General features: G+C 39.3%; 1 protein-coding gene across 2 annotated transcripts in view; it reads right to left on the bottom strand.

Moving 5' to 3' along the window:
* Positions 1 to 701: 701 nt before the first annotated feature.
* LOC139736955 (beta-parvin-like) overlaps positions 702 to 13,548 on the bottom strand; it is a 28,965-nt gene continuing 16,118 nt past the window's right edge. The window contains exons 11-14 of one of the 2 annotated variants that reach the window (XM_071647630.1): positions 13,340 to 13,408; positions 10,643 to 10,744; positions 8,152 to 8,224; positions 702 to 1,516 (exon numbers count right to left, since the gene is read on the bottom strand). In XM_071647630.1, coding sequence (XP_071503731.1) covers positions 1,440 to 1,516; positions 8,152 to 8,224; positions 10,643 to 10,744; positions 13,340 to 13,408 — 321 coding nt within the window. In that variant the 3' untranslated portion in view covers positions 702 to 1,439. Of the gene's footprint in view, positions 1,517 to 8,151; positions 8,225 to 10,592; positions 10,745 to 13,339; positions 13,409 to 13,548 lie in introns of those variants that run through there. The other variant, XM_071647629.1, reaches the window with a different exon arrangement.

Below are 13,548 nucleotides of genomic sequence, written 5' to 3'. Positions count from 1 at the left end.
GGGAAAGAGAAAAGGTGGAAGAGGAGGTAAAATACATCCATCAGGAAGTACAATGAGTGCAAAGATTGCGAAGCACTATAGTAACCTGCTTTGGGTTCAGTAACTGATTGGCAAATGTTGATTTGTAGAAAGAGACAAGTAATGGCAAGAATAAATCAATACTCCTCATCTCAGATGGGTTAGCCCCCCAGAGCAGGAATCTGGAAGCAGAGCCTCATCTTGCAGGATACATCATGGAAAGTCATCTCTCTTTCACAGATTGAAAAGTTCAGTGCAATTATGAGATAAATCCTCTATAAACCCCAATGGCACACAGTGCCATGGATTCTATAATGCTTCCGTGAACAAACAAGGTAATGGTGCCCACAGAAGCAGCTTGCTCTGTTCATAGGGCAAATAAATCCATTAAACTAATATGAATTGATGTATAGAATCAAAGAATAGAATAAAATCAACAGAATTTCAAACATAAGAGTAAATACATCACACAGAAATTGAGTATAAACTTAATAGCATTGCAGCCAGTTGAATGTTTCGCCTTCTTCCTTCAAATCCTGTACCTTCTTGGGTCAAGACGTTTAAAGTACTTGCACTCCGGCAACACAACAAATGATTTCTCATGTAATAACTGAGTTTCAAAGGTAGTTCAGATCAAAGCAATGATTTCAAACATGACACTTCTTTAAGCTTAATCTCTGTTGGGAATTTGGGCCATGGTCTAGGATCTGAAGTGATGACCAACATTTCAGGACATGCATCATTTCTTGAGTGCGAACAACGCGCAAATTTTGTGGATTTACAAATTATTGCATGCCAACAACAGCAGACCGGAAATGGTGACATTTGCTACCTTGTGTTGGCATGTTTTGATGGTAATTGAGCCATCTGACCAGTCCCCACTCAGTGGTGATGATATTTTCTAGCCTGGCAGAATGAGATACGACATGCAGCTTGAAATAGAAGGCATTGCAGAAAGACAAGGGCAAGTTTTGTTGTTTTCTCGTCAAGAAGAACCTATGAAATAAGGTGTCTAGAATGTGTCATCAACCTCCAGCTCAAAACATATTGGGGGCTCTGTTAACCTTTCCTGTTATTGTGGAATAACTCACAAAATCGAGTGATCTGGAAACTTCAGTATACACGCTGGCATTCTGGAAACTTTGTTTTCAATAGACAAAAAAATTGGTAATGTTACATAATGAATTGCATTTACAGACCAATTTTTTTTTTGTTATACCACGAAAAATGAGGTGTATCTCTGGTGAGGATGAGTGCATGACTTCTTACGACGATGGGAAGACAGCAATGTCGCTGACTTCCACAGGTTTTAGGTGCTGGGCTTTCCACAAATTTCATGGCCAATTATTCCTTCGGGCTTGTCACTGAGATAAAAAGTGTCCAAAGTCAGAAATGGCAGGCCACTGATGTCATTGATGACTCTATGTCACATTCTTGTACTTGGTGAAGATGTTGTACAATACTCGCAGTGTTGATTTCAGATCCAAGTTGACCACATCTGAAAGGGGGAGGACACACAAACACACCAAAATATAAAGTCAATATTTGTAATCATGATAGGCTACTAATATCTCTAGCAATCTATATTACGATGTCTTGCTTATGGAAGCAAAAAGAGCATCAAATTCTTTCATTTACATCCAGAAAAATCTATGATTTGTTTTTGTTTTTCACTGCATGCCTTATATCAAGAACTTTTGAATTTCTTCAAATATTTTCATCTCTGTAAAATGTCTTGCAATCATTTGGGAACTTGGAAATCATGCATATACAAAAAAAAAAAAAAAAAAAAAAAAAACTTGCTTAATAATTATGTGCAATGTTTTGAAGTGCGATGCAGTTTTTTTAAAACCACGACATTACGAAATTTATTTTTGCAATATCTGTGCAACATGCGCAGAAACATAGACATTAGGCAAGTCAAAACAACACAAGCTCCAAAAACGTCTGAAAATGTAAATCTCACTGCAGTCTCAATAATCAATCATTCATCTAAAACTAATGTTTTCACATAAATGTGAACTGTGGATGCAAGCATTCCATTTGATGTTGGTAGCAGATTGGATCGTCAATCACAAAGTAGCTTGGAAACATGAACAATTGGTCTGACAAATATCACTTCTGTTGAAGTCGTTGAACAATGGCAGCTGAAGGTTCTTAAGAGGTAGAACCATGTGAGATAAATGCAGAGGAATAATTAGTGATCATTCTTTCTAGCTATCTTGTCCGCAACTGTCCTTCTGGACTAGCAATCGTACACTCGACAAAGTGCATTGCATGTGGGTGAGTAGGCAATATTACAGTAATTGTGGGAAGTTCATGGAGAAGGGTACATTAATCATACTTGTTAAAGAGATGATGTCACATTGGGTAACTAGATCACCATATCACTATCAGGGCCAAGGTTGGACATTAACTGGAAAAGCAAATGGTTTTCACTTGTTCCAAAATGAAATCATGGGCACGGGAGACAATTGGGGCAATTTGAAGTGTATGCCTCTGAGGAAGAAATGAACAAAAGTACCTCTTGCTATAATGACATGCTAATATAATATCATATGGATGTGAAGAAATAATGTTCAAGAGGGGTTTGCATGGACACCATGTGCATGTAGTCCTTGAAGGGACTGTTGGTCGACCCCCCCCCCAAAAAAAAAGACCCTAGAAAGAGCAAGCAACACATATAGAAATAATGTTATGTTGCTAAAGACTTCACAGAAGAAAAATAAGAAATTTCAGAAACCCTGAAATACGATATTTTTGTAATTCCTCCTTTTACTTTACAAATCATCTTGAAGATATAATTTTTAGACAGTATGAAAACTTTGATTCAAGACCACCATTTACTGCTTTAGTACTTACATTTTGAACTATATTATGAAGTGTACTGAAACTATCTTGTCTTGTCACTGAGATCACAGCAAATGGCAGCAACTAGTAGTTTTGTGTTAGCAGTTTGCTCATTTTTAGTTGGCCCAGCATTTCTTCCAAAAGTGTGATTTCACTCAGACAATCAGAATGGTAGAAGTTTTGTCAAAATCAACCACAAAATAAGAACTTAATGGCAATTCAAATTTTCAAATGCATTCATGAAACAGTGAAGCTAGCAGCAATGCCCATATGAAATACAGACAAAGTGATGACGACCTTGCCTTCGAAAGTCATAATAATCTTCAAATTCTTTCCATTATTGAACTAGTATCAAAAAGTAAAAATAGTTGTATCTGTTAGATTAGATTACAATTTACATCATGATAACAATGGAATTACTTTCAGGGGTAAAGATATTTTAGTTGGTAGACAACTAACCAAGGACATGATATATTGTTGTGTACAAACAAGCATGGGAGTTGTGAGGTGACATCTTTAGCTCATCTAATTTGCATATGTGCCCACGAACAGTATCACGGTTTGGTACAAACATGATTTTTGCTTTTTAACTTCAATGCTTATCATTTACGGCCACTTTGATAAAATATCCACCTCTGTGATTGTTTGATTTGATTCTATGCAAGCCAACTTGACTATGAGGTGGAATTGCACTCGAACACACAGAGATTTCTACTACCTGTATATTCATTCATTCATCTAAGAGGAGACTAGACATATTTTCTAAGATTACGACTGCTGAAAAAAAAAGAGTTCATTGGTGCCTCAACAACACAACATGCATGGTGCAAATAAGTTCCGATATCTACAACTTGTCAGGAGCTTTATATCAGTCAATAACACATACACACACAACACACATGCACACACACATGAATACGTCTCCAACACTTCTCCTTGGCTGCCATATTGCTCCACAAGAAGCCTTGCACTGCTAACACATCATGCATGTGGGGGGGGGGGGGGGGGAGGAGGTAAAAAGAGTTATAGACTTTCTTGGACACAACAATTGAGGCTCTGTCTGCAAACGACGACACACAAATGACATCAGACTCAAGACGATGGACGGGACTACAGTACATGCTTCATCTCCTTGGCAGAATCCTACGGTGCTGATGAACTTAGCAATCACAATACAGCACATATCAAGGGCTCGACAATAGCACTGGCCCAGGGGCCCAGGGCCACTAAGAACTGGTGTCGGGCCATCGACTTTATTTTTTGGTGGCCAGCTTGATGGGGCAACTAAAATTCCAAATGGATTGTTACCTTAGCTTTTATTTCTCTTTCAGGCTAACAAAATTTCAAATTTAAAGATTTTAGTGCCCCGAACAGGCCACCAGACGAAAAAGTTAGTGTCGAGCCCTGACATATCATTATGATGATGACACAAAAATTTCAAGGGAAAGTTTACAGTATCACAAGGTCATTCTGTATCATGTTAGTACAGACCTACATTTAACCCGTTGAGGACGAGTCCCGAGTATACTCGGGCAAGTGTCTACGGGAAATGCGTGTTGTAGCAAAATCAAACCGTCCTCAACGGGTTAACGGCACTGACATATATTGCGTGCAATGCCCTTCCAATATTCATCATGTAGAAGTACAGGAGTTATGCTATCGTCACTCATTGGCACTTATCTGTTTTAAGGACGAACAAAAGTCTTGTTTTGGGTAGCACAGAGCTACTGGTAATGAATTCCTATCAAATGAGATAACATATCATCCGGGAAGGGACAAACAATGATACTGGCAAAAAATTCATCCCTTGATGAAAGAAACATAAGCTCTCTGGCTAGAGGATCAGGGAGGACAGGCAATATGAGTGGGCCGTGCAGATCTTCAATATTGACAAGATCCTCTTGGTTTTGTCCTTATTGTAGGAAGGAACAGTGAGCATAACATATTCCTGTTTGCTCCCAAAGATGACAGTGTACGCAATGTTAGTAGATGATTATGAAAGTAGTTTACTATGGTCGGTATGGAGAGCAAATCGCCAACGTCCATCAATTACAAACATGCTTCATTATTAGCTAAACCCAGTACTACACAAGGCTGTGCACTTTCTTCATTCCACGTGGGACATTCTCTAACAACTGACACTTTAAACAGATAGCGGGAATTCTGCAATATATCGACTTCTGCCACATCACAATCTGCCCCCAGTAATTGCCATCAGATGAGCTGAACACTTGGCTCATCCTGGTAACAGTGGGATTTTTAGACCAGACATCTGGCCTCCTGTGCCTGTACAGCCTGAGGGCATTCTGATGCAGCCCACATGATCTGCAAATATGCCTATAGATATTATTGCCAGAATATCCCACACGTAAGCTGTAGATGCAGAGACGTAATAGTATTTGAAGGTGGAAAAGACCGGACTAGGTTGGTACCGGTATGCTTCACAGAATGAAGTAAAAGCTCAGACCAATTTCCGAAGTCAAGTTTTACAAATGGTTATGTCGAGACGTCTTCTGGCTTACTCCACAAATAGGTAATCAGCATGCGTGACTGAACACCTGTGGTGGCAAATGTCAAAGAACGCACTCTCTTGAAAACACATTGCAAATTAGGGTTAGTTACTGAACAGAAATGTCTGAAATGTATCCGTAGGTTAGAGATGCTGGGTCTGGTATAGTGTTATGAGGCTTAAAAGTCTGAGGCACTCAGGGCAGATAAGTTTTAGTGGTGTTAGTATAGTCAACAGATGAAGACAACACATCAAGATGATTGAAAGCTTTGTGAGCCAGTACCCAGTGAAGACGACAGAAAAAAAGAGATTGTAGTTGTGGGAGTGAGCGACGAGGTAATTATATGTGGAGATCGTTCTGCTTATATTTCAGAAAGAGATTGTAGATGAGGCGCAGGACAGACTTAAGATGAAGCTGTGCCACGTCTGTGAAGAAAAATCAGAAAGATTCAGTGATGGACTGATAAAAGGTTGGACAAACCATACCAGCAAAACTCACTTTCCACTTGAATACAAGTAAATACAGTACAAAAAAGCTTAATAAAATCCCTATATTCCATGAAAAGGAAAATATTGTCTGTAATATGTTTGAGATGCATGCATCCAAATTTTTTTCTAAAGTCTAAAATTCTGCATGAAATAAAAAAAATTGCATTTTCTGAAGATAAAATGAGAGTGGTAAGTGGAGAACTGGGGGAAAACAATGCGGTCCTTCCTGGTGGAGGCATTCAGAAATTCCAAAACTACTACTCCTACCTGTAAATGCTTTCTCTTCAAGCTTATATGCTACACATAAAATGAAATATCGTGGCTATCACGCACCACCTGATGAGATTGAGAAAGTGATTTTCACTGCACAACCCTCCACATCTGCTAGTCATTCTGCTTTCGTTTTAAAGGGTGGGCGGTTCTGCAGCTACCGCACCATGGAGTGTAACATCGTTTTCCCATGAGGGCACAGGGCCAAACCAAACACTGAAATTTTCACACTGCATGTGAAGGCTGTTGCAATAACTCTAAGCCTTGTAAACTGGCAGATGCAAACATGATTCACGGGAATGTATAACAAATGTTGGGACTTGATCATCATTCATACAGCGTTTTCTAATCCCCAACCCCCCTCCCCCATCCTCTTGTTTTTTAGAACTGTACAGAGACCTGCAAAAAGTGCAAGTTGGCAGAACAGTGCAGCGAAGATTCATCAGAACATTATTCAATTCGTACTACTAGAACATTTCTCTTCAGTGTCTTTGGGACTTAAATGCAAGAATATTCCTTGCTTTACTTGTGGATCATTATCAAATGTGGTAGACATATGTCTATCCCATCTGTACTGCAGTGTAGTTCCAAGCAACCTCACATCTGTGACTACTTGTCTATGTGATAAAAAAAAGGGGATGTGAATAGTGAAAATATATCACATATTAAGATGATGTTGGAAAGGAAATTCATTTTATTGTGTACCTTTACAGTTCCCTTTTTAAGTGAGGAAAAGTATTCAAAAACTTGTCTTAATGATATCCAATGTGAGTGAGTCTGCATGATACTCTAGACGCTTCCGACACATCTCCACATGATCATACATTCCTTAAGATGATCTCAGATTTCAATATCCAGTTGGTCTACTTGTGCTCATTTTTAACCTGTGCTATAATTGTGCAAATGTGTTTATTGTCTTTAAATGCAAGAAGTATGCTCACATTGTAGTTTAATCCTTTTCACATTTCATATGAATTTCTCCATGGTGCATTTAACAAGTCGGTGAGCCTCACGAAGAAAACAAAACAGTTAGTCATTCAGAAATGCTCATCCGCTTAGTCCTCTTATCTTTCTTACTCCTGGAGATGGACAGTTTTTTTTTCTCCTCGCCTTGTTGTGCTCCTGCAGATGTGTGTATATATCAAATGGTTATAATTCACAAACATTCTGATCAATAACTTGAATCATGATGGGTAGTTGGAAAGCTAGAGATCATCACATCACCATTGTGTGAGAAGTGATTATCACCATTTCAAAAAGAAAATGTTATTCTTCGAAAATATTAATCGCTCTGAAAAAAAAAAATGGGTTCGTATTCTGATTTGTTGACAATTGAAAAGAAAGTTCATGTCTCACTTTCATTAATATCTTTCAGCAGTCAAAGGTGCAGGGCTTGGTTTCTGCTATTGCTGTCACTCATTTACATGTCTACTGTGTCTTATTTTGTGCTAAATCATCTCATGTAGACCAGCACAAGGTCAAATGTCATCTTCTTGTTACCCGATTTATAACGAGATTATAAAAAAAAACCCACAAGTTTTGCTCTGCTGTTTTTGCTGAATTTTGACCCATTGTTCTCTGCCCTTAAACTGCATTTAAAGCAATGAGCTATCTTCTTCAGATGCCCTATTTTACAGGAAGAAACTTCATCATCGAAGCACAAGGTGAGTCTTCAGTGTTCCCTTTAAAAAAGGTCTCGGTGGGAGATGTAATAGACGAACGTGCGTGTAAGCGGTGTCTGTAAGCTTCTACCCTGGGAGCTGCCAAACAGATGCCTGCAACAAGTGTATATTTATGTCGTTCATCATCGAAGCACAAGGTGAGTCTTCAGTGTTCCCTTTAAAAAAGGTCTCGGTGGGAGATGTAATAGACGGACGTGCGTGTAAGCGGTGTCTGTAAGCTTCTACCCTGGGAGCTGCCAAACAGATGCCTGCAACAAGTGTATATTTATGTCGTTGGCTCCTGCAAAGTGTGAAACAGCGATAAATTCAGGGTAAAAGAATGAGCACACTCACCCTCAGCCCTGGCCTTGGCCTTGGGCAGCCCCGCATCATCCATCAGATCCAGGGCTAAGTTGACATTGTGGACCTGGTACCAAACAAAGACAAACAGACCATTGGCCAAGTGCAAAACCACTCGCATCACGCTATCTATTCTTGTAGATGATATTATCCTACACAAGACCGCAACCTTCAACCTATTTTTACTTTTTCTTTCTAAACCAACTTTCTTTCATAACTGTGATTTGTAAAGATAGAAGCGCCATCCTAAAATTCCTCCAACTTATTTATTAAATTTCATCGGAAAAAGACATTAGCACTCTATTAACATGACCTAACTTTCATGTTAAATTCTCTCATGGCTTCAAAAAAAATGAAATGACTGTTCCTTGAACTACTATTTATATTTGCTGTATAAACACAGCATCTTCCGGTGCAGCTACAACATTCTCTGTAATGCAAATATGTGGCACATTGCCATATTTCTGTGCGAAACTTCATACATATTTTGCTAGTGTGCACTTTGTAACTAAATATGTTCATAGGAACCTCACGATCAGCCGCACATGAACCACAAACCACGGCTTCTCATAACTCTGGGGGGCGTTTCATCAACGAGTTCGTCGGAGGTTTTCACCGACAAATTTGCTATCAGCCAATCAGACGCAAGGATTTCAGTAGCTTTTAACAGTTGTCAGTGTAAATCACTGACAAAAAGTTTCATGAAACTGTCCCCAGGTGTCTTCTCACTTATTTTGCTTTGCTTCCTCACAATCTTAACAATTCATGAGGGCATCATACCCTATTACTGTAAAACACTACAAAATTATGTCACTCACAAAGACAAACATCACATCATTAATCATTACGACAACACTAGAAACAGGTATTACTGATTCATAACTATTATTTGTTGCAAATTTCAGATTTCCCACCTACTCTCAAAATGCTACCCTCGGCTGTACAGTCTCATGATTAATAATCTACCGAGTACTCCATATCAAATGCAAAGTCACTATGCATTTCCACAGCTAACTTCTCAGACCATATGCCACATGTTTATTATCCTCTATCTTACTCAAATCATTTCCTTTGCAAGTTGGTATTTGTTTGTTTAACCTATCAACTATGGACTCTCTTAATGAATGCATGATCCTCTTAATCATGTTATTTGGAATTTTTTAATCTATCATATTACGTTTTGTGTGATGTGATACTTCATAAGCTTCATTGGTCTGTCCCCTGATGAATTAGCTTCCTTTTTAACTCTTTATGTGCCACTGTGTAAACCTCCCTGTGTGCCACATTATTCTGAGAGGGCAACTTAGGCATGCTTTGGGAAAGCATTCTGTTTTCAAAATCTTGTGCATCTTGTTATACTGGACATGTAATGAGCAAAGCTGTAGTGGAAATGCCAGGCTTTGCTTTGATGTAAGCCTTATGACAAAGTTATGATTATTTTTCCTTGAAATGACCAGTAGCTACATTATTGTCTAGGCATGACTTTTGCACACAACCAGTGACAGAAACTTATAATTCACTCGCAGGCAACACCACTTGATATTCAATCATGACATAATGTGAGCTACATGCAACAGGAATGGAATCGTGAACAGCCAATTTATTGCACAGTGGCATTTGCCGATTTATCAGTCAGTTTGGTCAGGTTTGTGCATTTGAGAAAAATATACAAACTTGGCGCGACGTTGACAGAGTCGGGCATACGAATGTGGCACATAAAGAGTTAACAATGGAAATATTGACCACTTGACCTACAAATATGCTTCCCACCAAATTACATACACAAAAGCAGATATCTATTATTTCAGCGACTTCTTGGGACTTATAGCTCATTATTTTCTCCTGTTTGTTTCCAACACACGAAACGATTTTCAGTTTGGGTGTCCTATCAATGTTTCCCTTCACAGTTGTCAATACTATGGCACATAAGTTCTTGCTCATAATTCTGCTTGAAAATGCCTACACCTAAAACGAAGGAAACAACATTGCACGTACATTGCAGGATAGAGTCAGCATTTTATCTAGGCAGTGTGCCAACAGCCAGACAAGAAATCCGCACATCCCCATAGATGCCAAGCTCAAAAAATTTTTATGAGTGAGATTTTCATGACTTGGCATCTCGGCGCGCCCGCATGTGCATGAGCAAGGGAGCGAAGCGACTGTGCGAGGGGAGGATGTGGGAGGGGGGTGTTCGCCCTCCCACGGTAGGGAGCTTTTTCAATTTTCAGCTCTTAATGGTGCAAGCTGGTGCATACTTAAGTGACTATTTTTTACTTATTTTGAAAGACAAAAGGGAAATATGCCTTCAATTGCAACTCTCACTTTAATCCTTTAAGCTACGCTCCCAATGCGTGAGAAAAATGGGTGTCAAGCGTGAGATCGTGAGACAGACCATAAATGCTTGAGTCTCACTCACAATGCGTGAGACTTGGTAGCTCTGCATCCCGACCTCTTGACTGTGTTTTTCTGGCACTCCTCAACTCACCTTTTCGTCGAAGGTGGTCGGTGTCATGTGATAACAATGGAGCGGCACGTAGTACCCTTCAAGAAGGCCCATCAGGAGAATAAAGAAGACACCATCATGGAACTGGGAATGATGGGGCAGAAATAGAAGACAAGATGCAAATCGAAAAACATCAGTGTCAAACATAACACCTTTTAACAAAGCACATTGGACTAGATGTAGGCCACCTGGGGGTGTTTCATCAACGTTTGTCAGCGCTGACAATTTCAGCAAAATCCTTGGTTTTGATTGGATGAGATGCTCTGGTCACTGACTATTACTATGGTGACTGTCAGCGCTGACAACTTGGCAGCGCTGACAAATGTTGATGAAACACCCCCCTGGACTGATTTCCTCAAAAGAATGTGGTATCATTACAGGAGAATTTGCTTTAACAAAATACTTGCTGAATACAAACACAAGTCAGATAATCATGTCAGGAAAAAAAGGTGAAACAGATCTCTTAATTGATAGAGAAGTGCTAAATATATTATCATGCATGTCAGTTGGTCATCTCACGTGGAACGCTACTGATAATTCACTCTTGTGTTTCAGATGCATCTTTAATGGAATGCTGTGCTGTTTCCCCAGATTTGTCCAATATCTATCTGATCCTAACTGCTCCGCTTCTTTGATTTAACCAGATTTGTTCAAAGAGCACCATTGTTTGTGGTTAAATCTTACCTGAGGGCTCAAGCACAATCTTCTAAGCAATTCATATATTTTGTGTTCAAATCAATACCTAGACCCTTTTCAAAATTAGTACTAATGCATTACACTTGGGTTTCAACATAGTAGGGGATTCATTTGACCAGTTATAAGTATGAGAAAGACAAAAATGAATACAAATTACCAAAGATTATGATCATAAAAGATTTAGACATGTTTACAAGTATGAGGTCGACATGTTGTGAAAGAGGTTTACACGATAACTATACTTTGTTATCTTGAATAAGGGTCATAGCATACACACCGCTATGAAACAACTGGGATATGATGTACCTCCTGGCACTATTTTCTTGGTGACTACCCAAAAACCACACCAGGGCTTTCAACTATGGCGCTATTTCGATAGCAGTTGCACCTTCCCATCTTGAAAGTGATGGACCGCAAGAGGTTGAGGTCACGGATACCACATTCATTGTGACATGCAGGTCACAGAGCTACCTTGTGAGCAATGCGTGACATTTGACATCTTCACTGCCTCAAAGTGATATCCAAGAACAAACATTACCTTGAGAAATGACAGACCTAAAGGCCTGGTTGTAAAGAGGTTTTGGAGCTGAAGAAACCGGTTTAAACAGGATGAGCAAGAAATCACAGGAAACCAAAAAAACTTTGGCATCGCACATAAATGATGGATGCGTCCGCCTGTCTTTCTCTATTTCAAGCTATTCGTGACTTGGACATGTGTCGTTGCTTGCCAGCTATCAAGAGCACATCGATTTCCTGCTACTTTTAAAGCTGCTAAACGGATGTTTAATCCACCACCAAGTACACACTCTTGGCACCAAAGTCATATACCTACTACAATAAACAAAATGCAGATCAGACTATCTTTCAGATGACTGCACCACAAATAAATAGATTTCTTTTCAATTTTTGTTTATTTGTCAAGAATTAAATCTCATTATCTCAAGGAATGAAATGTGACAAAATGAGGACTACACAGCCTTTTTTTTTCAGGTGGCCTTTGATCATAATGGATATCATGAAAAGAGAAGGAATCTGTTCTTGCATATTCAGCATAGTTTCATGCATATATTCTGTGTAAACCGGGAAAGGTCAAGTTTAATTACTGAAAAGCTATAGTAAGCGTTGAGGCATGCTGTGACATTTTTGACACTAAAGTGTGCCTTGAAGCTAACAAAGACAGAAAGAAAGTCATTGCAGAGCACTAAAACTGGGACCTATGCCTACGTTTACACTATATTTCTGGTGGTCACGGCATTCACGTTTCAGGCCACTGTGGACGAAAAGGGATGGACATGAGACAACCCGAGGGACGGAATGGGCAAATATGGCAGGCTTAATTGCCATGGATGCCATTTCAGATTTTTTAAAACTGTCAATAATTTGCCATGGCAGTCATGGTGCCAATGAGAAACCTAATACAGTTCGACCTCGATTATCCGGCCTCCTTTTATCTGGAAATCTCTGTTATCCGGACGCGTTCACGCAGTGAAGGACTTTTTTTCTTTTAATCCAAATATTGAGAAAAAACAATGATTTTAAAATCTTTTCATGGATCTATTTCACTAATTTCATAAGATATGCATGATAGGTTTCTCAATATCTAATGAGGTAAAACATGTATGATTTTCACATAAAGATATACTTTATTTTTGTGAAGAAGGGACTACAATTTTGCGCAGGCTAGCATAGATTACACCACCATTGCGGGGTACGCCATCTGCCTAGCTGCCAGTGCACTGGGACGGCAGCTTAGAGGGCAGCTATATACATTAACATTGTGTCTCCCATATCAGGCAAATTTGCTTATCCGGATGAGCGCCGGTCCCGACATGGCCGGATAATCGAGGTCGAACTGTAGGCCACAGTAAACCGGGATGATCAGAACAAAACCTGAGAGCATGTAACAGGAATCTACTCTTTTAGCACGTGCCCTGATGGCAAATTACTTGATGCACTTTCTTTTGGCTCGCATTAAATGCATACCTGAGTGTCCAAATCCATGACTTCAAGGTTCAGTTTGTTGAGATGTTTGTTGGCAAAGGATATCAGTGACTGAAAGAGGAAAATGACAACCAGAAATGAAAAAAAAAAAGAAGCATGTACATTTGTTATTGCTGTATTTGAACTTCCATCCAGCAGTGATGGAAATACACGTTCGGGCAACTTCCAATATAATGAAGTCCTCACAACTG

This window comes from Diadema antillarum, unplaced genomic scaffold (assembly GCF_040938485.1).
Source record: "Diadema antillarum isolate AM-2024a unplaced genomic scaffold, OU_Dant_1.0 seq00000674_RagTag, whole genome shotgun sequence".
In the NCBI taxonomy this organism is placed as follows: Eukaryota; Metazoa; Echinodermata; class Echinoidea; order Diadematoida; family Diadematidae; genus Diadema; species Diadema antillarum.
Note: the sequence above shows the minus strand (reverse complement) of the source record. Positions and strands in the feature narration are given on the sequence as shown.